General features: G+C 43.2%; 5 protein-coding genes across 5 annotated transcripts; 3 read left to right on the top strand and 2 right to left on the bottom strand.

Moving 5' to 3' along the window:
• Nucleotides 1-2,494: 2,494 nt before the first annotated feature.
• Nucleotides 2,495-3,688, bottom strand: BCR41DRAFT_358317 (hypothetical protein). Its single transcript, XM_022025022.1, has one exon. It carries the CDS (start codon nucleotides 3,591-3,593, stop codon nucleotides 2,541-2,543), a length of 1,053 nt encoding a protein of 350 aa, XP_021878961.1. The 5' UTR covers nucleotides 3,594-3,688; the 3' UTR covers nucleotides 2,495-2,540.
• Nucleotides 3,689-3,741: 53 nt separating this feature from the next.
• Nucleotides 3,742-7,644, top strand: BCR41DRAFT_339212 (Golgi complex component 7-domain-containing protein). The gene is made up of 2 exons (XM_022022149.1): nucleotides 3,742-4,122; nucleotides 4,244-7,644. Exons 1-2 carry the CDS (start codon nucleotides 3,783-3,785, stop codon nucleotides 7,633-7,635), a joined length of 3,732 nt encoding a protein of 1,243 aa, XP_021878960.1. The 5' UTR covers nucleotides 3,742-3,782; the 3' UTR covers nucleotides 7,636-7,644.
• A 135-nt stretch (nucleotides 7,645-7,779) lies between these two features.
• Nucleotides 7,780-10,341, top strand: BCR41DRAFT_339210 (hypothetical protein). Its single transcript, XM_022022148.1, has 4 exons — nucleotides 7,780-8,087; nucleotides 8,184-9,288; nucleotides 9,388-9,496; nucleotides 9,604-10,341. Exons 1-4 carry the CDS (start codon nucleotides 7,858-7,860, stop codon nucleotides 10,302-10,304), a joined length of 2,145 nt encoding a protein of 714 aa, XP_021878959.1. The 5' UTR covers nucleotides 7,780-7,857; the 3' UTR covers nucleotides 10,305-10,341.
• A 276-nt stretch (nucleotides 10,342-10,617) lies between these two features.
• Nucleotides 10,618-11,311, bottom strand: BCR41DRAFT_339208 (hypothetical protein). Its single transcript, XM_022022147.1, has 2 exons — nucleotides 11,169-11,311; nucleotides 10,618-10,860 (listed from the first exon to the last, which is right to left on the bottom strand). The coding sequence occupies exons 1-2, from the start codon at nucleotides 11,260-11,262 to the stop codon at nucleotides 10,709-10,711; spliced, it is 246 nt and encodes an 81-aa protein (XP_021878958.1). The 5' UTR covers nucleotides 11,263-11,311; the 3' UTR covers nucleotides 10,618-10,708.
• Nucleotides 11,312-11,500: 189 nt separating this feature from the next.
• On the top strand, nucleotides 11,501-25,165 carry BCR41DRAFT_424041 (hypothetical protein; the record flags this gene model as incomplete). Its single annotated transcript, XM_022030364.1, has 14 exons — nucleotides 11,501-11,800; nucleotides 11,937-12,038; nucleotides 12,167-12,324; nucleotides 12,464-12,751; nucleotides 12,846-13,049; nucleotides 13,135-13,269; nucleotides 13,373-13,501; nucleotides 13,589-13,913; nucleotides 14,058-14,258; nucleotides 14,360-22,161; nucleotides 22,264-23,388; nucleotides 23,521-24,032; nucleotides 24,149-24,627; nucleotides 24,732-25,165. Exons 2-14 carry the CDS (start codon nucleotides 11,975-11,977, stop codon nucleotides 25,163-25,165), a joined length of 11,856 nt encoding a protein of 3,951 aa, XP_021878957.1. The 5' UTR covers nucleotides 11,501-11,800; nucleotides 11,937-11,974.
• Between the last annotated feature and the right edge of the window lie 1,192 nt (nucleotides 25,166-26,357).

Here is a 26,357-nt window from a genome sequence, read left to right as displayed (position 1 = left end):
TTTAATACACATGAATCAGTGAATCCCTATTTTAACCAAGAGGTATCCGATCCTTTTACTACGTTTTCCTCATTCAATGCGTTCCGAGCATTTTGGAGCCAAGAAAGGATTGTGGATTAAGAATCAGAGTGGTCGAACAAGGATTTTGGATTCTTTCTTGGCCACTAAGAGAATCTGGATAAAAGGCTTTCTACTCACAACAAGGTTTATCCTGGCTGCGGCTGCCCAAGTAATTCGATTGGTCAACCAAGTACTTCTGCGCCCAAGTTCGAGAAAAAAGCTGGTCATTCACTGGAATTCAACTGGTAACAAATACCCGGTATATATCAGAATCCAAAAACCCCTTGAAGGAGATTGGGCTACGACGGAATATTAAAAACACTACAACCATGAAGCTTTAACAAGTCCAGAGCCGCTCTTCCATAGGCCCTGACGGGTGCAACTGGATGAGGTCAATTGTCTCCAGCGGCTATGACTGGAAATATATAAGGGAAAATGTAAATCAAAGAAAATCTACAGTCGGTAATGATCGTACTAATATGTATTGGATGTTGTTGCGCTTACATAGGTCAAGGTTAACATTCCATGATTTAAAACTTGAAGAAGGGAAGAAAGTATTCTTCCAAGCCTACTTATTACTTACAATGATGTACGTAGAGACGTCTATCGCAAACAAATGTAGGAGCTCACTGGAGGCGACAATGTTGTCACTAGTGTAGACGAATGGATGAAGGGGATTCAAGCAAATAGAGGCAAAGGATAGTTTGCTAATGACATTGGTGTCAACCACCCGCAAAGCTAGCTGATTGCTTGATGGACAAACTTTCATTTGAAGGTAAGAATCGCTCAGATTCACTGTATAATCCTCCTGGTGTTTACTTTATTTATTGTCCTCATTGTAATCTTCAACAAGTTATGGAGGATAGCAGTTTGATAGCCTGCATGGACTCCAACATGGAGGGTCGCTAGGCCCTTGCGGAATGAAAAAGGCAGGAGGAAAAAGAATAGTGACCCTTCAGTCTACCTACTTTGTGAAGAGTCGAATTTCGAAATGTCATGCCAGTTGCCTATATCCTCTACAGCTAGTCATTGTAAGTTTAGGCATGGTTTAGCAGCGGTGTGAAGATACCACTACATTAGAGGGATGGTTCTCGTGGTTCAGAACCGAGTGCGACCCCAAGATATCAAAGTTCATGGATCAGTCCATGACACAGAGTGATGGCATTCAGGAATAAATTCAGGATAAGATATATCATGTTGATATTGTATCAAGATACCTTGGCAACAATGTTTTAACGCGTCTCTATATCTCTTAGGAGCGAAACTGAGAGTAGTTCAAGGCTTTGCTTAAAGAGATGCGTATTGCAGGGTCTGACAAAAGAGCAGATGGTGTGTAGAATAGGATCAAAAACCAGTTCTATAACTCTAATGATCTCAGGACCGAAGTCTTCCCTATATATGGAAGGGAACTAGATCGCGAAAGGGGGGAGATCAAGATGAGTGCTTTATGTGAAAGAGGTAGCTAAAAGAGCGGTAAACGGTATTAAACGACTGACACAATGAAACGCAATATCCGTCATTCTAATTCATTTAATAGGTCTACCAGCATGTAGACAAACAACCTTATGGACTCTTGGTTCAAAGTTTTAAAGGCACATGCGCTAAGGAAGCGCGGTTTACGAATGACTTTCTTAATCTACATATTGCAATGGGTCATTGGTCGGGATGGTAATTCAAGGTTGAGTATGGAATACATTCTGTAACGCACTCACAGTACAACTAAGAAAGGCTGTCGAGCGGCGATGTCAGTGAGTTTCGCGGACGTAAGGGTTATAATATTTGAGAAGTTGGTCGCGAGAGAGGTATCTGTCGATGATCGACAATTTCACAAGTTTGATTGTATATGGATGGGTTCTAATCGTTCTTTCATTTCTTACGGTTCGTGATAAAGTCGTTTACAGAATCCGGAGTAGAGTGCGACGTAGAGAGGGATCTTCAGTCATATTCATACCCTGACTATATCCGACAAAAGACCCCTTGCAAGCACATGTATTTGGCGACAAGGGTCTACGACGACTTCGATGCTCAATATGGTACTACCCCTTTGCGTATTAAACAGCACAAGCACGTAAAGTTCGGCGTATGACCCTCTCTTGTGAGTATTATTTCGCCAGCTTTACCGCACCAACTGAATGGGATGAGAGCTAAAGAGAGGGAAGAAAAGAAGAGAGAGCGAGAAGAGGCCACCGCCCGAGCGTTTGAAGAGGAAATTATGGCCCTGTGGGAGGGGTTGTGCTGTATAGCATGCAACAGTACAGCAGGCAAAAAAGAGAGTGTATATTGAAGGATATGCAAGACTCGCTGGCAGATCTGAGGAACGTAATCCATATAATGACAGCAAGGGATGTTCAAGCACCTGAACAAACTAGCCGACTCTCTTTGCTTTGGGTCAAGATCGTACTGCACACATGTCGTAAGTATGACATTGATTCTTCTCCATAATGTTGAACGGTTTATTTTAATGAAAGCATGACACTATTTTACAGATAACCATACTTCTTCTTGGCCAGCCATCGAACTAACGGAGGGCTGATTAGATTGAGTATTAGGCTCATTTGGTAGAACCATGGCATAACTGCATCATGCTGTCGATAATCCGATGCACGAACAATCCCCTCTGCACACGCATGCGCTGTCATCGCACCCTTTTTCGTGCCTGCAATCCTCTTGAGCTCAGATCTGGAAGTATTGGCTTGAGCTGATGAAGATGATGACAAGTCATATGCCTCTGATTTAGGCAAATCTACAGCAGATTGACGGAGATCAGTATCTACAGTGCCCGGAGACACGATTCCAACATGTACCCCTGTTCGTTCAACTTCCATTCCCAATGCGTCAAAAAATCCCTGCGCTGCATGCTTGCTGGCGCAGTAGATGGAGCGTGTGGGTGCTCCAATCTTGCCAGCCATGGATGAAACCACAATAATATTCCCGGCAGAACTGGTTTGTATTAATGCAGGGAGAAAGTGGCTAGTCAGATTGAGAGGTGCATGATAGTTGACATTCATAATCTTAATAGATGCTTCCAACGCCGCTTGAGGGTTGGCGGGTATCAGATGTGTGTATTCGGCATTGTCAGAGCTCAAGGTTCTGTTTGCAGTTGTACAGTTGATTCCCGCCAGCTCCTCGAAAGGCAGCACTGAGATTACTCCTGCACAAATAATTAATGTATCTATGCCCCCACGCAACGCGCCTAAAGACTCAATCGTAATTCTACGGACATCCTCAGGTGCAGTGATATCCCCTTGTACAGCGTGTATTGATCCTGCAATGGTACCTAATTCTTGCACCAACTGTTCTAGAAGCTCCTCTCTACGAGCAACGATAACGAGATGTGCATGACGATGTGCATAGATCCTCGCTAACTCTAATCCAATCCCTGAGCTTGCCCCGATGATCACAACGCGTTCTTTGTCATGCGGAATGAGAGAAATTCTCTCTATAATCCTGCGACGACGAATAATTGAGCTAACAAGCACAGGCAATGCGACAGTGGCGGTTACAGTGGCAGCAAGGACGACTGATGATAGCATGACCAGCAAGAGCGAGAATGGAAGACATGAATAAGATCAGCTTGAGGCAACAGGCACTTTTTTCCAGGCACGATTGTGGCTTTTTCATGTTGCCCAACCTCATGGGAAGGTTAATGGATGGATGATGGAAAAATGTGTTTCTTTTTCTCATCACCATCCTTCTTCTTCCTCACTTGTACTGCAACCTAGATGCCCCCTCCAGCACGGCCGATAGCCCCCAGCCAGCTGTCGAGCACTCCCTCGCAGGGACAGGGACTAACCATCGATCCAGTATTCATTGCGCCTGACTTTGATGTCAAGACATGGATTAATTCTGTCCTTGACGTGACCTTATCTAGACCTTCTTCAACTGCAACAACTGTCAATAGTATTTCAGCACACGCTTCATCGTTGCCACAAACGAGCACTAATGCAAACGCAAGTGGTGCAATAAAACCATCGGTCTCGTTAAATACGCTAAATGATTCAGATGTCTCGCTAGATGCATCCTTAGACCTCTTGCAAACCCCAGCACTCGACCCTGTACTTGGTAAGCCGGAGAGGACAACTCGAGCCCTTGAGTCTCTTTGTACATTGAATCATTCACCCAATAAATATACTGCAAATATATAATTATTGGATGGTATGGGTTGATTGGTCTGCTTTACTAGATGATGGCCAAAACCAAGCTGATCAAGACGCGTTATTGCAATCTCCTTCCGTATCCACTACTATTCTTTCGACATCTGAGAGCCAACAGCAGCAAAAGGCCAATACAGCGGCATTCAAAAGCCATAACGCATTCTTGACTCAGCATGCCACGAATTACCTTACAAAACTCCACCTTCTCGCTAATCAGACTTCTACTGCTCTTTCTGTCACAACACAAGAGATGGTTAAGACCCTTCCGCGTCTCATCCATGAACTCGACCAATTACGACAAGAGACAAAAACATTGCAGGAAGGGATTCAGCTCGTCAGAAGCGATATCAACTTGGTCGATTCATCTGAAACGGCTCAGTCCTTGGATCGGCTCAAGTACCTGGATTTGGTCAAAACTCGTATGGAGGCCACACACGCTTCACTAAGAGAGGCTGAGAACTGGAGAAACCTCGAAGCTGAAGCGAATGAAATCTTGACTAAAGGCGATTTTATGCGTGCTGCTATGCGCTTATCAGAGGCAGAACGCTCACTTGTGGTTTACAAAAATACTATTGTCGAGGGCGATCGTATGGCACTCCTATTGGCACTTAAGGACCAACTAGAGCGGCAGTTAATGGGCAAAGTCAAGGAAGCACTCGAACAAAAGGATACTGCATTATGTCAAAGCCTCATCACTGCATTTGGGCTTATCAGTCGCCAGGGAAAGTTTCAAGAGTATTACAACTCTCAACGGCGCGCTCCTTTACTACAGCAATGGGAAGCCTTGGTCGAAGCGATCAACATAAGCTCGCATAAAACTAGTAGTAGTACTGTATCATTGACGCCCAATAATGCAGCTGTAAACTCAAAGGATTTTCTTTCAGTATTGCATGCATTTTATAAAGATGCATCTAGCATGTTGCGTGATGAATTTGCATGGATCAGTACAATTTTCTCGGATCCAGCTGCGACGATCCACAGTCTTGTCCAGGATATTTTCACCCATATTGATCCCAACATGCAGATAGTTTTACAGCATGTTGGCAAATCTCTTGGAGACGAGGGAAGTTTACCAGTTTGGATCTCGGCCTTCTCAGCCACAGAATCATTTGGAGCAATGCTGGAGCGGATTGTCTCACAGCCGTTAGTTGGAAACCAACGTGAGCATGTTGGTAGCCGACCAAGAGCAGGTACTCTTGTACAAGGCGCTGATACAAAAGATGGTATGGGGACACATTCCATACGATCATCAATTGGACCTGAATCACATGAGATTAGATCTATCCACGACCCCAATGAATGGGCATTTATTCTGTATGAACCATTTATGCCCTATCAACGTGATTATGGAAAGCTGGAAGGCATTCATTTACAGTCCTTGCTCATCAAGTCTATGCCCTCAATGGCGCCCCATTCGGATAATTCAGTGCGGTATCAGGAGCTTTCTAAGATCAGCTCCAATCTTGTAAAGATTATGGCCAACGCCAACAACATTGCGTTCGGTCTAGCAGAAGGAGCTATTGGGCGTTGTATACGTTTGACACATGGATTCGGAGCTCCAGGATTATTGGATGGGATCAATAATTTTTTCAAGGAAATAATAGATCGCTATACAGAGATTTTGCTGAATTGCCGACAGAAAGCAGGTCTACAAGTGGACGAGACTCTTAGCAGTCAATCGAAGTACGACGACCGTAGCAGAAATCCTAATGCAGGTCTCAAATATGAAGCTTTAGATGACGAGGAAGATGAGGGTGAAGATTCAGAAGGATGGGATGAAGATGTCAGTGAGCAGAACCAGCGCTCATTCCAAATGGGGCTCCGGTTGATGGTCCTCTGCCGTCAACTCTGCCTCAAGCTCGAATATCTTGATATCAAGACAAAGAAAGCGCTGCTTGGCGTAGAGGATTTGATAAAGGTCGATAGGGCAAGTCTAGACAGTGATCAACAAGGGTCTCACCACCTTTCATCTACAACATCATCCATGTTTGATCACGGATCATCCGGTTCGGGAGCTAGGCTGGCGATTCAGCCTCCTAACGCCTCGATCGCGCTGCTCCAGCAATCCAACCTTAACAGCTTCCGCTTACAAGAGATCTTAGAGATTGTCAAGAAATCAGACTTGAAGGAGGATCAAGCCGTAACTGGAGGGCTCGCTAGTGATGGAGTGGACCGTCTTTCTGCAGAGACTGATTTGGGACTGGAGCCCAAGCCCAACCACCTATACCTTCAAAGCCACCAGTATGCAGCCCATTTAGCGAGGTTATGCCAGCGCTTTATTTTCGACTCCATATATATCCCATTAGTACGTCCCCTGTCTGATATAGCGCTGCTTTCATGCTGGACAGAAGGCATTGATCAGCAGGGACAGGGCGATCTAAGGAGCACAAGACGAATTCATCAGAGTACTTTGGGCGGTACGCGCACGGATGTGATCAAATTTAGGTCAAGTCCCAGTGATTATATGGAGGAGCTACTCCGCCAGCTTTCGGGCTTGCCACTAACTTTTGACATGTACAAAGGTGATCTTGGACTTCGGTTTGGTATTCACTTATTACCATATGCTGATAGGCCACTCGATTCCACTCACCGTCAGGATTCTACAGAACAGCCATCCAGTGCCATCATTGACGGAGATGAAGATGGTGTAGTGGTAGACAAAGTGAATGGAGAGGACCTTAGTGTTGGCAAAAGCGATATTGCTATCAAGGAGGAATACCAAGACTATAGAGAGCATGAGATGACTGAAGAAGATGATCTGACTGTAATGCTTCGATGGATTACATCGCTCTCTCGGGCAGCGATGCACACGTTAATTGAACGTCTTTATAATCCTAATCAGAAGCAGATATCATTTCCAGCAGCAATTATTCCAACAATTACTCAACACAACCGCTTTGCAGGTGTATCATCGCCTGCATTGGCTTCTTCATCTGCTGGTCAGTCAACGAATCTCGTTTTCAAGGATCATTATCTTTCGCGATTGTCAGATTCTGGAGCCAAGCAATTGGAGATTGATCTCACGTATTTTGTCGACAATTGCCTAACATCCCTCGGTATTAAGGCCACACCCAGTATTCGCGCTCTGCTTAAGGCGTTACAACTGAGTGAGGCAGGCCTTCTAATGGCACTGCAACAAGTGCAGGAACAGATCGAGGAGTATCATTCGTCATCTTCGATCGTAAGATCATCCTCGCCCTTACCCTCATCCTCTAGGACCAAATGCAGACGATCATTCCAAACGGCTTTGGAACTTCAGCATGCGCCGCTAGTGATTCCTGGCGCACCAGTTATGCCTACGGTGCTTGTTGTAGCAGAGGAGGACATCGAGGGCCAACTAGAGGTCGAGAAAAAGGTGTTGGAATGGGTTGCAATGCTAAAAGGCATCGACATTTTGCAGTTATCCTTAGGTGCTTCATGATCAGTAGGCTATTATTAAATAAAATACTAATGATGTTTCGCTTCTTCACAACAGAAGAAAAGACAAATGCTGAATCTTTCGCGTTAAGGCGCGTGATTAATGACCCTTAATTTGCGTCCATTCAACTTTATCCTTACACTCTCATCACTCTTGATATAAAAAATAGAAAAAAGAAGATAAAAATACATACTACGTACAGTTGCAGGAATCACGAAAAGAAATATGTCAGGCAGTATATACACGGCTGTGTACTCGGGTGTACCAGTATATGAGTTGATGTGTCGAGGCATTGCGGTCATGCGTCGAAAGGAGGACTCTCATTTGAATGCAACTCAGATTCTTAAGGTTGCTGGCATCGAAAAGGGCAAGCGTACAAAGATTCTAGAGCGCGATGTACTCACAGGTGAACATGAGAAGGTCCAAGGAGGTTATGGCAAATACCAAGGGACATGGTATGTTCAAAACGAAAATCATACTCTGTTGTTAACCACTGTATTATGCTGATATTGTTTGAATTGTTATTCTTGATTATTATTTAATTCTTCTAGGGTGCCATTCCAGCGAGGAGTAGATTTGGCCAAAGAATACAATGTTGAGCCATATTTACGCGCATTATTTGAATATGATATTCATCAAGGTGAAGTGGACAATGTCACGCCAACCAAGGAAATGGTGGCTCAAAAGGCAAAAGAAAATGTCAAAGCAGTAAAAGAGGCAGCATCTCCACGGCAAAGTCCCATGTACAAGAGGGCACGGAGCACATCTGCAAAACCTAGTGGGTCACAGACGTTTAATGCACCTTCAATGACACCTTCACCTCTTCATCCGTCCTTCAATGCTTCGTCGCCCTCTATTCCACCCTCCCCTCAATGGAACATGGATCAGCCTCCTCGCAAACGGACAAGAGCTAGTTCACCCATACTATATGATCAAGATCCTCCAATAGAAGGCAATACATTCGACTATGAATCCAGCAACGCAATTCGAGCCGACCATGGAATGGATCATATGATGGATGAACCATTAGAAGGTGTTGAAAAATATCGGTCTATATTGATGGCTATATTTTTGAATGATGAATCACAGGAAATTCCACCGTTGCTGACCGACCCTATCATTCCAAGTGATCTCGATATCGATCTCATCATTGATGATCAGGGCCATACCGCACTACATTGGGCGGCGGCGCTAGCAAGGATTCAAGTCTTGGAGTTGCTTGTCCAAAAAAACGCAGACATTCGTCGAGTCAACTACAGTGGAGAATCTGCATTAGTGAGGGCAGTCCTTGTCACCAATAACTTTGATAAGCAATCGTTTCCTCGCTTGCTCAATATCCTCCATAAAGCCATTCCAATTGTGGATCGTAAGAACCGAACACTTCTACATCATATTGCTGTTACAGCGGGGATGCGAGGCCGAGGTGCTGCTGCGCACTATTACATAGAGTGTCTTTTAGAGTGGATTGCACGCAATGGGGGCGATTTTTCATCATTAATTGATATTCAGGACAAGAATGGCGATACAGCGTTGACAATTGCGGCCCGGGTTGGAGATAGATATTTGGCTAAGTTCTTAATTGATGTTGGCGCCAACCGTGAGATTGAGAATAAGGTCGGTCTGAAAGCTGAGGATTTTGGTATAGATGATATTCCTGTAAGTATCAGAAAGTCTCCACTTCTCATTTATATGGCTCAATGCAGAAGGTTTAGATGCTGTATTCTGCGTACTTATGCATATATTTATAACATATAGTCTGGGCCTTCAGAACAACCATTTATGCCTCGCACTTACACTCCTATCGTGTCTGTGGATCCATCCAAAGAAAATCAAGCTGGAAAGCGTGGCAAGGAGATCATGTCAGGTACTTTTTTTTTTTTTTTTTTTTTTTTTTTTTTTTTCCTTTAAGGCTTATTTCAGAAGTATATTGGCATAGTTCATGTATTCTAATATTATCCTTCCTACAAATAGTGGTGCAAAAGATGGTTGATGAATTGGATGTGGAATTTTCTCAAGAAATCATGACAAGACAAAACCAACTACAGGATACACAAAACCTTCTTCGAAAGGCCACCCGTGATCTTACTGAAACCCGCAGGACGATCAGCCAGTGCCGCACTCAAGTTCAGCAGTTGGAGGAGGCTCACCAAAAGATTAAAAATTTGGAGCTGTCTCTAGAGGAGGAATCGCAAAAGACGCGAAGCCAGAAGGGTTATATGAGTAAGCTCCGAACCAATGATGATATTGATGCATTGTTCAACGTCCAAGTACCCAAATCGCCTCCAAGGCCATCATCTATTCAAGGGCCTGAAGAGCAATTGAGAGCGGGTTTAGAGCGGGAAAGGTTGGCAGAAGAGGACGTAATTCATTTGCGGTCGAGGGTTTATGCGTATCAAAAGAACGACGAGGAGCTTTCTCAAGAATTAGCAGAAACGAGAAGCAAGACATCCGCAAACGAGCTTCTTTGTAAAAAGGTTATCGCCATCTGCTGCAATATTCCGTTGGATAAAGTGGATGACATGTTAGTTCCATTGACATTGGCGGTGGAAAGCGATGGTGCCAGTCTTGATTTGTCTCGTGTTGCAGGATTTATGAGTCGAGTCAAGCAACAAGAGGCTATAGCTTCATCCGCTACAGCGTCATCAGGACCAATATCCACTATTAGTACATAGCATCTTGATAAGATTGTGTAATAAAGGCATTACTGACTCATTAGTACTTGTCATTTATAGAACTACGAGAAAAGTTTCGTCGACAATGATCCTACTCTCATCCCATGTTCCAGGATTCTCTTCGCATTATTATCATTATTTTATCTCATGATATAGTTTTAGAACAAATTAACAGGAAAGCGCAGTAATAAATTTTATCTCGCAAGAAACCATGATATCGGAGTATTTTGTTGGCGAAATGAATAATGCTGTTGAGGAAGAAATAATTGATAGGTGAGGAGGAAGACTGATTACACAACAAAAGGATCAAACTCATTATTTTACTATTTTATTTTTATTTTTATTCTTGCTCTTTGAAACATTTAATTGTTCATATCTGTTGATATCTCAGTGAATATGACTTATCATGCATCTTGAGCAACAAGTCTTCTCTCACGGTTGGCCGTCAATGCCTCCTTACGTTCCTTCAATAATTTATTCTGTCTCTGCTCAATGCCGTAAACAAGATATCCAAGGCCTCCGAAGGCAGTCGCTGAAATGCCATATCCAACAAATCCTAAATGTATCAAAATTTATTAGTTAAATACAAGTCAATCAATCTTTCTGCTAATTCTCCTGTATGGTGTTTATCATACGCCATCACAATTTGGTGTGCTGATATAAAGCTGATGTGGAATATTGCTGTTGCCATTAGTTATCTTTTTTTTTTTTTTTTTTTTTTTTTAAAAAAAAACAACCTAATGCAAACAAATATCTTATTGGCGTTGTGTGTGTGTGTATGTGTGTGTGTGTCTGTGTGTGTGTGTGTGTGTGTGTGGATGTGTTGATGTGTTGATCCAACGTTGACAAGAAAAAATTCCTTACCGCTTACGATGGGGCGGCGTTGAACAGTTAAAGCGAAAGCACGAGCGGCGACGCCGAATGTAGCGAATCCAGTGACAGTAGCCAAGAGAGCCATTAAGGGAGTTATTAATGAGGATTGATTTGTTTATGAAACGATGTGCATGATGTCGGAAAGAAGTTTCACAAGTGGGTTGAAATGGTAGTGCATACGATAATAGTATTTTTCGGTGAAGTTTAAGAACAGGGCTACTGATCATGTGACAACAAAAATGAATTCTCGAATTGGTTTGCCCACAAAATTTTTAATTTGTGTCCCTGGAGTTATTAAGACATTTCTCTCTTTCTTCCATTGTTCTCATTCCGCTTGTCCACATTAACAACCTTCCCTCTACCTTCGCCTTGCTTTTTACGATACTTTCCTTCTTTATTTTATTAGAACAGAGCCTTCACCTATTTCCCTTTTATTTTTTAAAACGTTTACGCGCTTTTTTTTTTACAACTGATTTCTAAAGGAAATATATCTTGAAAGAGAAGATTATTGAAAGGCTTGATTGTTCGCGTGCAGATATCCTCCTTGTACATGCCTTGAAACAGATTCTATTCCTGAATCACTAGAGCATTTGGCATTATATTGGTCACATATACACAACAACGTAATTTAGCAAAATAATTAAAATCTATCTTGCTTGGGTATCAATGTTATCTTTGCCATCTTTGCTTTCTTTGCCATCTTCGCTATCGTGATTATTGAGACTAACGCACTATTGTCAATCATTTGATCTATAATAGATATATATATATATCACGCATCCAAACATTGAAGCATCATGGCTGCACCAGCGGTTGTCAACTGTGAGGTTTTTGCTACTCGCTTGTCTGATCCTGGCCTAGGTAAGATATCAGAAGCAGACATCTGAGAGGCTACATCAAGTAATTACTGGGTAGTGTGCTGACCCAGCATATATACTTATTGTCTCTCTTCCCTTCTGTTATTACTATTACTATTATTTTTTTAATAGAAATTAAGCTCAAGGTAAAGATTGCCTCAGAGCTTCGGGATTCGGTCGAGATGTTCCAATCAGTCGAATATGCGCGGTTTTTATCAATTTTGATGCCAGTCTTTACAGACATATTAATGAACGGTCAACCAGTCTTTGCAAGTAATGCTCCCGAGCAGGTCGGTTTTTTTTTTTTTTTTTTTTTTTTATTTTTTATTTTTTTATTTTTTTATATAAATAATAATACTAATAATAATAATAATAATAATAATACGATTGTCGCTCTAATTACTTTTTTTTTTTTTTTTTTTTTTTTAGAAACTACGCAGTACTATTCTGGAGATTCTCCATCGTTTTCCACACAATGATTCATTTCGTACATACGCCCCTGACTTACTAAAGTTGCTCATGCATCTTCTCAGAGTTGAGAACGAGGACAATGCGGTCATCTGTCTGAAAACCATAATCGATCTGCACCGTTCATATAAGCAAATCTTGGAGAACCAAGTACAACCTTTCATCGATATTGTTCAGGAAATGTACAGGAATATGGAACAAACAGTAAAAGACAACTTCGATAATCCTGGAACTCCTTTGGGTCAAACAGTATGTCCTCCTGAAATAAATCATAGCTTGCTACCATCAATACTCCAATCAATTCATAACTGATCACTATTGTTTATCTTCCTTCGATGAACAGCCTGGTGGCCCATCAGCACTCACATCACCTCGCCCAGTCTCACCCGCATCGGATATGCCTGATCAACCTTCCAAGGTCCTCGCTAAGAGTTTGTTCAGTTTTAAAGTGTTGACAGAATGCCCTATTATTGTCGTGTTGCTCTTCCAAACGCATCGCCAATTTGTGAATCCCAATATTGCAACATTTATCCCGCTGATTATCCAGGTAATCCAGCAAAAGCTATTTGGAGGCGTTGATTGATTCGACTAGTTCTTCCATTCTAAAATTAACCTTTTATCTTATTAAATAGACCTTGAGCTTACAAGCAAGTCAACAAGCTGAGGCACAGCGTATGGCAGCAGCTCGTGGTGAGATTTTCGTTGGAGTCAGTCCTGGTATTCGTAATAGAAGCGTGTATTTGGACTTTATTGTTGCTCAAGTCAAGGTGAGATTTATTTACCAAGTGCCATATCGAATTTCGGTTTCACCACAGCCCGCAGTGAGAGCATGAAAGTTAATTGTGCATATATATAAAAAAATGGGAATAGACCATGTCATTTCTCGCATATATCCTCCGAGGCTCTGCAAACGTTTTACGGCCCCATCAAAATGCTATTCCAGACTTTGTGGTCCGTCTTTTGCGTGACTGCCCACCTGAAGCGGCGGCCACTAGGAAGGTGAGTGTGAATAACGAAATTAGGCCCATTATTGTGGCTTGAAATAAGAACCTCTGCGAAACTCATCGCCCTACTTATTGATAATAGGAACTTCTTGTGGCGACGAAGCATATTTTGTCTATTGATTTCAGACAAGCATTTGTACCCAAAATCGATATCTTGCTCAATGAAAAAGTACTTGTCGGAACTGGTGTTACATCTTATGAGACATTGCGGCCTTATGCCTACAGTATCTTGGCGGATTTGATTCACCACGTCCGCACTGAATTGACTCCAACTCAGCTCGCAAAGACAGTCTATATTTACTCAAGGAACTTGCATGACCCTAGCATGGCATATAGTATTCAAACAATGTGTGCCAAACTCTTGTTGAATCTTGTGGTTTGCATTGTTCGAATTCCAAACGGCGAAGGTTAGCTTTTTTTTTCTTTTCTTTTTTTTTTTTTTTTTTTTTTTTTTTTTTTTTTTTGTTTATCTACTAATTTATAAATCAATTTAAAAAGAAAATAAAAATAACCACTGAAGGCATCTAATTTTACATCCTCTTCACTTTTAGGAAAAATCCTTCTAATCAAGATTCTAGACACATTTACAAACAAATTTGCATCACTGAATCGCGCGTTTCCTGCAATACAAAAGCAGGCCGAGCGAAAAAAGAATGGTGATGAGGTGACAGAAGAGGATTTTGACTTTGAAAAGGCGCGCTCTATTCACACTAGTCCGATCTCAAACGATGTTCAACCTGATCCCGCAAAGGGTAGGAGCTGAAAAATGCCCTTAGCATCGATTATCTGATAAATTAACTATATCCTATAACGCTAACAGGCTTTACTTGACGTTGCTTTATTATCTCTGTAGAGGCACGGTTTCTATTCAAGAACTTAGTTGTTGGCATGAAAACTATCTTGATTAACCTTAAGAATTTGAATGAGGTTGGGGTAGTAACAGGAGCGAACCCAGCTACCCCACGCGAATATGTCCAGGAATTGTCAGAAATCTTTACGAGACTCTTTCAGGAAGGCCTCAAATGTTTTGACTATTATACATTGGATGGGGTCGATAACTCTACACCCGCACCCCAACCTATTGAAGATCAATCGGCTTTGGACGCTACGCCTGCTGGTCGAGTGCGCCTTACGTCAAAGGAGGAGAAGGAGACGCTTGAGCACTTTGCGCTTATATTTACAATTGCAGATCCTGCCATCTTCCAGGAAGTCTTTACATCGCAGATGGGCTTCCTCTTTGATCAAACACTACACAACATTTCGCTCCTGTTAATCCCTCAAGTTTTACTAGCGAATGAGACAGTTTCACAGAACCTTTCGGGGATCTTGTTCAGATTCTTGGTGGATCGACTGGACAAACTGGGCGGAGAAGATCAAAATTATTCATATGTTCTTCTTCGGCTTTTTAAGTGCGCATTCAGGGCAGTGAGTCCATTTCCAGAAGCGAACGAGGTTGTTTTGCAGCCACACCTCGGCAACATCATCATGAACTCAATTAAGCTATCAACCAAAGCAAAGAAACCAGTCAATTATTTTATATTATTACGCTATCTCTTCAGGAGCATCGGAGGAGGTCGATTTGAATTACTCTACAATGAGGTCAAGCCACTTTTGCAAGTCTTACTGGAGAGCCTAAATGGCTTACTTGCGTTAGCAAATAAGCAACACATGAGAGAATTATTCATTGAACTTTGTTTGACTGTCCCGGTACGGCTGAGTGTTCTTCTCCCTTATCTTAATTACTTAATGAACCCTCTGGTATTGGCTCTTCAGGCAAACTCGGAGCTTGTGAGTCAAGGCCTCAGGACACTGGAGCTGTGTATTGACAATCTGACTCAGGAATTCTTGGATCCTATCATGGCGCCTGTGATCACTGAGCTCATGAATGCTCTCTGGAAACATCTCAAGCCTCTCCCATATAACCCTATGCACAGTCATGCAGCAATGAGGATTTTGGGGAAGCTTGGTGGAAGGAATCGCAGAATGCTCAAATATCCGCCCAAGCTTCAGTATCACACACCTGCGGACGTGGGCGTTGACATTAAAATATACTTCGATCCATCATTGAAGCCACATAACTTACCTCTGGATGCAACACTAGCGCTTGCAGCGCAAACGCTTGAGGATGCTAATGCCAACATCTTTTACCGCGAGCACGCTTACAAATTCTTGAAAGGGTGTGTTCCGCTTCTTATCGACACTTCCCTCGGACCAGACGATCTTGCAGAGCAAATCCAAAAGAGGATAGCAATCTTTACATCCCAAGATTCTCCTTCACGTACCAGCACAGCACTTTCAACCATGGAGATTGATCACGAGCCTGGAAATCTTGGGAAATTCGACCATAAACGATCCCATACTCAGAGATCACCTCCTGCAGGCAAAAAGCTGGCTCAGGAACGTGCATTGGGCCTTGTAATCCGTTCATTATTCATGGCTGCCTCAATTGATGAGCTCAGAGACGATGCTTGGTCATTCTTACAAGGAATCATTCGCCATTTTGCATTGCTTCATGTTGGCGAGGCATTGGATTTCAAGGAATCAAAATCACTCACATTTGACGTCCATCACATCAAGGGCCAAATGTATCTAGATACGAACGTCTTTGTTGACGCAGTTGTAGATATTACAACATCGGAAAACCTAACTCTAAGAAAATTAACCGAGTCTGCGCTCCAGTTGCTGTATGAGACGTGCACCACTATTACTTCAAGCAAGGATGTACTCTTTCAGCTTCCAGTCTTTCATTTGTTTGCAACTAGGTTCTCTTCCAGCTGCTATAAGCAGGAGTGGTATCGAAAGAGTGGTGGTTGCTTCGGAATTTCCATTATGTGTTCTCAACTGGATATGGGCGCCAAGTGGATGTTGGATCATGAATTGGAATTTGTGAAAGCCCTACTTTACATTCTGAAGGACATGTCACCAGAACTGGCAACCGGAAACGTTGATGACGCTACCCAGACCCTTTCACACGTTCTTAAAGTTTGCAACCGCCCCGAGGACATTGGAGAATCAGCCGATCGACAGGTGAAATTTAACAACTTAATCGGACTTTTGATCTCTGAGCTTTCCAACTCGAATAGTTCAGTGCGTGAAACCATCCAGTCATCATTTCAATTGCTCGCAGATCTGACAGGAAACGATAAGACTGAGCTTCTTGCGCCTGTGCGTGATCGACTTTTGACTCCAATCTTTGCAAAGCCCTTACGCGCACTTCCATTTGCGATGCTTATTGGACATATCGATGCAATCACCTTTTGTCTATCACTGAGCCCTCCTTTCCTCGAGTTCAACGACGAGCTTATTAGGCTTTTACATGAGGCATTAGCATTAGCAGACGCCGATGATCAAGCGTTGGTTCATAAGACGTCGCAGTACAAGAGTGCATCATCACTCATTAATCTTCGAATTGTGTGTATCAAATTACTTTCAGCAGCTATGGCTTGCAACGACTTCAGCTCCAATAAGCAGAATCAAACAAGACAGCGTATTATTTCCGTTTTCTTCAAATCGCTATATAGCAAATCCTCTGAAGTGGTGGAAGTTGCGAATAAGGGGCTGAAACAGGTTTTGCAGCAACAACACAAGTTACCTCGCGACCTGCTCCAGGCTGGTTTGAGACCCATCCTTATGAATCTTGCAGATTACAAACGCCTGACTGTTGCAGGCCTTGAGGGCCTTGCTCGCCTACTGGAACTCCTTGTCAACTACTTTAAAGTAGAGATCGGCTATAAGTTGCTGGATCATTTGCGACAATGGGCTGAGCCGACGATGTTGCAAGAGTGTGCCGGCAAACCTTTAAGTGAAAACCAGGAGATCCGGATCATTGTTGGTATCCTGAACGTCTTCTGCCTTCTCCCACAAGCAGCAAACATTTTTTTGGACCAACTTGTCACCGTTGTCCTTGAAATGGAAAGCCACCTGCGTCGTGCTGCATCTAGTCCCTTCCGACATTCTCTATTAAAGTTCCTGAACCGATATAGTGAAGAGGCTGTAGAATATTTCCTCGACCGTTTGACGCAAGAACAACACAGTCGACTGTTCGTAGATCTACTGTCTCTTGAGTTTGCTGCACCGCTACGAGCAGAAATTACTCGAAACCCTGAAAAATTGATCGCTAAGACATTTTCCAATGCTGATGCATCTGTCCAGTTCCATGGACTTACGATTACAAGGGCTGTTTGCAAATTCAATGAGGATTTTATTTCGACTAACCGACCTGTTTTAGACTCGCTTTTGAACATGTGGCGTACACCCGCTCGTTTAGAACGCCTTCAGACGGAGGATACATTATCGTTGCCTGCATTGCGTGAATCCCAGTATTTGGTCGAAGCATTCATTCTCTATCTCAAGCATAATCCAGATGATGTGGAGGTGATCTTTGAGATGATCAGCATTTTCACGCAAGAAACCGTAATCGATTTCAGTTTCCTAAAGATGTTTTACCAAGAGGAGATCGCCATCAAGGCCCCAGCTGCCAGGAAGCGTGCCATTTTGGAGCAATTTCTCGTCATGTTCCAGAACAGTGAAGTCTCTCAGGGAGTTAAGATGCAATCGCTTAGAGTGATCATCAATCCTATGCTTCTAGTTACTTTCTCTCGGGGATTTTCTGACTACCTTAACGTTATCGACCATGCCATGATCACTGAGATCCACTCCAAGATCTGGCAGCCATTATTGAGCGAAAACCAAGAGGATAATCAGTACACGGACGATGCATTGAGGATCGAGCTGCTTCAAATGACCTCGCTTATCCTGCAATTCGCATCAGACTTGATCGCGGAGGCCAGGAAAGACATTATCATTTTTGGTTGGAATTATCTCAAGCTCGACGATATTACGGGAAAGCAAGCTGCCTATGTCCTGATTGCACGATTTATCGCAGCCTATGAGACCCCAAGCAAAATTATCATCCAAATTTATGTTGCACTTCTTAGAGCTCACCAGTCAGAAGCTAAAGCTTTGGTAAAACAGGCACTGGATATTGTTGCGCCGGTGCTTCCCAGGAGAATCCCTTCTACAGAATCCCCCAAGTATCCGACGTGGGCTCGTTGGACTCAGCGAGTATTGGTTGAGGATGGCCATAGTGGTTCTCAATTGATGAATGTCTACCAGTTGCTTGTCCGCCATCCTGATCTATTCTATGAGAGCCGTGAGCACTTCTTACCTCAAATTGTTACTACATTATCCAAATTGGGTCTTGTTCAGAGTGCAAGCCTTGAAAGTCGTGCATTGACTATCAATCTAGCCGAGCTAATCCTCAAATGGGAACGCCGTCGTATTGGAGATGCTAAGAGTGCTATGGAAATTGATACAGCGACAGTCGCGACGACAGGTGTCGCTGCGCCGGTCACTACGTCATCATATACGCCAAATCTTGCTTTACGCGAGAGCGTCATCAACTTCCTTGTCAGGTTTGCTTGCGCGATTGCAGAGCCGTTATCCAAGAAGGGTCTGCCATTTCGTGCTGTAGAATTGCTGAGAGAGTTTCTGAGTGCCGAATTCTGGCCTGAGGTAAACGTGCGGCTTCAATTCTTAGAGCGTACTCTTTTGCCGCCAGAATTGAATGATACCAATCAAGTGGTAGCATGCAACTCGTTGGAGGTCCTACTCGTGTTACTTGAAAACAAATCTGGTCCCTGGTTCTTGAGCCATATTTCACAACTCTATCGTCTGCTGGATAGGTGTTTAATGTCTGATAACCCTCGCATTGTGACGAACCTTCAGCCCATCATGGATCTTATTTATAAGCATATTTCAGCCTCCACATCCGCATCACTGCCCCCTTCGTCAGATGTTCAGTCGTTCATCGCTGCGGTAGATGTCATAATCAATGACGGGCTTTTGAATTTGACAAACCTTTACTCTGTTTTAACACTGATCCAATCATCGTGTCAATTCCGGCAAGATGCGATTGACGCCTTTGTCCCAGGTGTGATGAAGGTTGTAAGTAAGCTGACCAAGGACCATATCTCGCCTACACAAGCAACTAGTGCTAGCCAGTCCACAGGCCCTGACTCCTCGACCAATATGCTTATTACGGCCCTTCGACTACTTAAACTCAGAATTTCCCACCTTGGTGATCAAAGACGCTGGTACTTGACATCATTAATCCAATTAATTGAAAAGTCAACAGACGTTGAGCTCTCAAGAGCTATCCTTGATATGGCAACAGAATGGGTTACAGGAAAGACAGAAACATTCCCAACGATCAAGGAAAAAGCGAGCTTGATGGTCAAGATGATGTGTCTGGAAACGCGGGGTGATAAGAAGTTGATCGAAGACTTTCTGGAGCTTGTTGTAGCCATCTATAATGACCCAAGCTTTGCCCGTTCAGAGCTCACGGTGCGACTTGAGCAAGCATTCTTGATGGGCACCAGGAGCGATAACCCGCGCCTTCGGAACCAATTTGCAGATATCTTTGACAGAAGCATCGGTCGGTCACTGTACACTCGTCTGACATATGTTATTGGTGGTCAGTCATGGGAATATCTTGGTGGCCAATGCTGGCTTCAGCAAGCACTCGATATCTTGTTTGGGGTTGTCATTAAGCCCAGAGCCTTACCACTCTCATCAGATGGACTCCAGACTAAACCTATCCAGAGAGTCGGAGTTGTAGTCGCGGAAAGAAAAGATGAAATTGAGACTAAAGGCTCCCCTGAGTTGCTTGAATTCTTGACAAAGCATCGCGAATTCTTGGCTCAAATCAACCTGTTGAATACGAACGATGTCATTTTGCCGCTCAAGCAGCTGCAACATCTGGACCCCGTGGTGACGCACCGTCTTTGGACTGATCTCTTCCCTCTTTACTGGTCAGCGACCTCAACCAAGGAAAAGCAAGAACTGACAAAGATTTTGATCCCGCTACTAGCAAAAGAATACCATAACAAGCAACAAGATACACGCCCCAATGTTATCCAGGCCCTGCTAGAAGGTATATCACGCTGTACTCCAGCCATCCGTCTTCCTCCTCATCTTGTCAAATACTTGGGCAAGAGGTTCTGTGCTTGGCATACCGCGACGCATTTGCTGCAAAACTCGATCCCTGATGGTAAACCTAGCGATACCAGCGGAGTTAAAGATGAGGAGAAGTTACGGAATAGCACGTTGGATGCTCTAGCAGAGTTGTATACGACACTAGGGGAAGAAGACATGTTTTATGGTCTTTGGAGACGTCGCTGCCTGTACTCAGAGACAAATGCAGCCATCTCCTATGAGCAGAGTGGAATGTGGCAACAAGCACAGATCATGTACGAAAGCGCAGTCAACAAAGCAAGGACAGGGGCTTTACAATTTACAGAATCAGAATACTCACTTTGGGAGGATCACTGGATTACCTGCACACAGAAGCTTCAAAGCTGGGACATTTTGGCAGATCTTGCTAAGCATGAAAACAACACTGAACTGCTGTTAGAGTCAAATTGGAGGCTTTCGGATTGGACTTCAGAACGTGAAGTCATGGAGCAACTAGTATACTCGATCACGGAAGCACCAACGCCGCGGCGTCGTGTGTTTGAGGCATTCTTGGCCCTCATCAAAGCCAATCAACCTCATGGGCAATCGACAGAGGCGAACACTTCAGAGTTTGCCAAGCTATGCGATGAAGGCGTCCAGCTATCGCTGTGGAAATGGCATACACTACCGGAAGTAGTGTCTCAGACTCATGTACCTCTCCTACAAGTCTTCCAGCAGTTTGTTGAACTCACTGAAGCAAATCAGATCTATCAAAGTTTAGCAAGCACGACAGCACTGAATCTGGAAAGCAAATCTCAGGACCTGAAAAGCACGCTTCAGACTTGGAGAGAAAGATTACCCAACACATGGGACGATATCAATGTGTGGAGCGATCTTGTAGCCTGGCGTCAACATATATTCTCAGCAATCAATAAGACCTATTTACCACTAATCCACCAGCTGCCGTCTGTCACCCCTGGTACTGGTGGCTCTAATTCCAATTCCTTTGCGTACAGAGGCTATCATGAAACCGCCTGGATCATCAATCGATTTGCTCATGTTGCGAGAAAACACCAACTGGCGGATGTTTGTATCAATCAACTAACGAAGATCTATACATTACCAAATATTGAGATTCAAGAAGCCTTCTTGAAGCTGCGAGAGCAAGCCAAGTGTCATTTCCAGAATGAGGCGGAATTGACCACAGGACTCGAGGTTATCAACAATACAAACCTTATGTATTTTAGCTCAAATCAAAAGGCCGAGTTTTTTACCATGAAGGGGATGTTCCTCGCTAAGTTATCTCTACATGATGAAGCCAACTTGGCATTTGTGAACGCAGTGCAAATCGACTTGGGACTTGCCAAGGCATGGGCAGCATGGGGTAACTACAATGATCAACAGTTTAAGGAGAAACCCAAGGAAATCACTCTAGCCAGTCATGCTGTAAGCTGTTACCTGCAAGCTGCTGGTATCTACAAGAGCTCTAAGTCCAGGAAGTATCTTGTGCGAATCCAGTGGCTCATGACACAGGATGACAGTCAAGGCACTGTGTATCGTGCATTTGAAGCCTTCAAAGGAGAGGTACCTGTCTGGTACTGGATCACATTTATTCCCCAGCTTCTTTTGTCACTCACACACCAAAAAGAAGCCAAGCATGCCCGCCACATTCTGATGAAGATCGCCAAGTCATTCCCACAGGCAAGTACCCATCCTCTATGTTTATAATCATTAGATTTGGGGTCGTCACTATAGCTTAAAAACTCTTGTTACTTATGATATACCTTTCTACTTATGACATAGGCCCTTCATTTCTCACTGCGAACGCTGAGAGAGGAGTATGCATCTATGAGAAAAGGCCAGCAAGCTCAACAACAAGCGCAGCAATTGGCACAGAACCAGCAGGCAAAGGAACAGCAAGCAGGCCACGCCACACAACAAAACCAGCAGAATCAGCAAGCATCGAGTCAGACAAATATCAATACGACAAGCGCTACTACACCAGTGACTCCTACCACGCCTGCAGTCGCAGGACCTTCCATGACACAGACTCCCACTTCTGCATCAACTCCGACAACCCAGCCAACTTCGACCGCTGATACAAATCCAGCCACGACTCCAGCTGCAGCCACAACATCAACCCCTGCTGCTACTGCAACGACGCCGGCTACCAGTACCACTAATGGGCCTCAGTCCCCACAGCCCGGCACTCCTAATACTGCCTCTAATCAACTGACAGCCCAAACAGCAAATCAACCCAGTCAACAAGGGCAACAGGTACAGCAGGCTCAACAGGCGCAACAGAACCCACAGGGACAGCAAAATGTTCCGGCTCAACAGCAGCAACAAACCCAGCAGGCTCAGCAACAAACCCAGCAGCAGGTACAACAACAAGCTCAACAGCAACAAGCTCAGCAGCTATTGATGCAAGCACAAGCACAGGTTCAAGCCACTGCACAACACTTAGCTCAAGCACAAGCACAATTACAAATGCAAGCACAGGCATTGAATCAGGCACAGGCCAATCTCCAGGCGTTGGTCCAACAAGCTCAACAAAATCCAGCTCAGGCACAAGCTCAAGCTCAAGCCCAAGCCCAAGCGCAGACACAAGTTCAAACCCAAGTGCAGATTCATGCACAAGCGCAAGCGAATGTCCATGCTCAAGCTCAAGCTCATGCTCAAGCACAAGCAAGGCTTCAGCAGATCACTGCGCAATTTCCAGGCTTAGTCACTAACGCTACAGGTGTCAATCCTATGCGTAAACCTTGGGAGCACGTGGATGATATCATGAATATTCTTAAGACAGCCCACCCACTATTAGCATTGTCAATGGAATCTATTGTTGATCAGATTCAACAGCGTCTGAAGCCTTCTCCAGAAGAGGATATGTACCGTCTCATCGTTGCATTGTTGACAGACAGCTTCCAGGTACCCTTCAGTTTTTTTTTTTTTTTTTTTTTTTTCCTGATGACCATAAAAATTTGACATTTGCTTAGTTACTAACTTCATTTATTTATGTTTTAAAATATTTTCTTATTCTACTACGATTACTATCCTTAGCAATTGTTTCAACGTTTGATCCTCAACAATGAGAGCGAGCAGCTCTCTAATGTTACAGAGGCCAACCTGACTCGATTCTCTGAGAATTTGTTTCAACCACAAGTGAAAGCAGCATTTGTGCATGATTTTATTGCCAACAAACCTACACTGAGCCAATTTGTGACCAGACTGCAACGCTGGAGAGATAAATTTGAGGATATTCTAGATAGCAAACCCAGAAGACAACAGCTTGAGAACTGGAGCCATTATTTGGCAGAGTTCCAGCATCAAAAGTTTGAGGATGTCGACATCCCAGGGCAGTACCTTTTATTGAAGGATAACAGTAATGACTTTGTTCGAATTGATCGATTTGAGTCTGAAGTAGAGCTCTTGCGTGGTCCTATGAACTGTAGCCGAAGACTGACTATCCGCGGCCATGATGGAAGCTTACATCCGTTTATTGTGCAACAACCTGCTTCTCGACAAGGACGCAGAGAAGAACGTGTGATGCAGCTCTTTAGGATCCTGAATGAGTAAGTTGACTATGATTGAGCTACGATGAAAAAAAAAAAAAAAAAAAAAAAAGTGTTCAATAGTATTGATCAGGAGACACTAAAGCTGTGCTGATTTTATTTTTCTTCAACTGTAGAATCCTTGAAAGGAAAAAAGAAAGTCGCAAGCGTAATCTATTTTTTCACTTGCCGCTTATTATTCCATTAGCGCCACAGATCCGAATCCTTCAGGATGATCCCTCGTATGCGTCTTTGCATGGAGTCTTTGAGGAACATTGTCACATGATTGGTATCCACAAGGATGATCCTATCATGTACTACACTGCGAAAGTTAAGGCTGGCATGGACATCAAGAAGCAAGCGGATATGCTGAATCTCAAGATGGAGATTGCGGATGAAATTGCATCCAAGATGATCCCAGAAACGATCTTGACAGATTTTATGGCACGTAACATGAAGTCGTACACTGACTTATGGATGATCCGCAAGCAGTTCACAGCACAAATGGCATCTGTGACGTTCCTGACGTACATTATGAGTATTGGCCACCGCTTCCCTACCAAGTGGTTTATTTCATTGCAGACAGGAAACGTTTGGACATCAGATATGCTCCCAGGTAAGAAAACATAAGACAGCTTTATCAAAACTAAGTATACATACCTGTGCACTCTATGCATATCAATTAAATGCCTTATTTTTTTTTTTTTTTTTTTTTTTAAGTGTTCTCTCCGCAAACAACAACTTTTTCGAATTCTGAACCAGTGCCTTTCCGGTTCACGCCCAACATTCAACACTTTATTACTCCGACAGGCGTTGAGGGTGTATTCACAAGCTCACTCATGTCGATAGCGAGATGCTTGACAGAGCCCGAGTTTGAGTTTGATCAATACTTGGGTATATTTATTCGAGATGAATTGGTGAGTTGGTTTACAGCAGGTATGAAGCCGTTAAATGAACAGAATTTGGGTGAACGCGTGAATTCAACGGTGGAACAAGTATTGAAGCGCACATCACTACTATCATGTAAGCCGGAGCGAGAGAAGGGCCGTGGCACCAACATCCCAGCCAATCAGACAATCTTGGATCTAATCTCACAAGCGTCCAATCCACTTAAATACGCTCAGATGGATTGTACTTGGCTGCAATGGCTGTAAAAAAAAAAAAAAAAAAAAAAAAATCTCTGAAATAAAAATGAATTTAACAGGCCCTTGTGCATGTAGATTATTGCCTAATTAATGTAACTGTTATTCTAAAGTGTTGTCTTTCTTTCTCCTTAAATTGTAAAGAGAAAAATTCTAAAGGTATATTAATTCATAGTTTGACCTTTGATTGCTCATGCAAAGGTGACAATAGTTGCAGGCAGAAGGCATTGAAAATATTCTCGAATTAATAAAGATATTTGTACTTAGGCCAGCTGAGTATTTTTTGCTTGAAAAATTACTGAAAATGAGAGGACAGTCCAATGGCTATTTCAAGCACATCAGTCCGTGATATAGAGGGACGTTTTTATGAGATGATTTCGCGCATCCGCGCCTTTTGCCAATCTTCAGCCAACAAAGAAAATATGACGACACCCCCCTATATGTACCGCAGCTAGAGCTTGTCAGGGGAATCATGACAAGTATTCGCACTCATTTTAGCAGACTACTGGATATTACAGCGACCAAGATCTCAAATGAGTTAAACCAGCGTTCTTACTGCCAGTGGTAGTTGCCGAAAAAGCAGCTTTCGTTAATAAAAAGGACAATGCTCTTATGTATTTTATTTCTCTTCATAGGCAACGCTCATTATTCTCCTTAGGTTAGCAAAGGGATTCTTTAGATAAGGCGAGTATATTTCCTTGGTAACCAACGGAAAGATCAACGGCTATACATGTTGTTGATGTACTACAGCCGGTATCAAATTTTCATGGCAGGCATTTCTGTTCTAGACATTGGACAGTGTTTCCCAAAGAAGATCTCAACTCGCGAGTTTGTAAAGAACCTCTATGGTAGACACCTGAATCGCCAATGATTACTCTATCGAAGTAATAGCTGCATCCTTTTATAATAAGTCGAACCCTTATGCTGAGGCGATCGGCATGATACTCGTCCATCTGCTTTAGGGTGCCAGATGAAGATACAGCAAATGAAACGACTGTTTTTCCTCTTCATGGATCCAGAGGAAACAAAATCGATGCCAAAATCTAATAACATTTAAAAATCATGAGTCGTTGTCAGAGCACAAGGCTAAATTGGGAGTCATGGTTTTTATGATAGGAAGTCCTAGGGAAAGAAGACGTTTCGAAGTGAAATGTCTTATACGAATATGGTTTAAGTGTCATCGATAATTATGATAAGTACATAT

This window comes from Lobosporangium transversale (assembly GCF_002105155.1).
Source record: "Lobosporangium transversale strain NRRL 3116 chromosome Unknown BCR41scaffold_33, whole genome shotgun sequence".
NCBI lineage: Eukaryota > Fungi > Mortierellomycota > Mortierellomycetes > Mortierellales > Mortierellaceae > Lobosporangium > Lobosporangium transversale.
The sequence above is the reverse complement of the archived record's forward strand: the minus strand, read 5'-3'. Positions and strand labels throughout refer to the sequence as shown.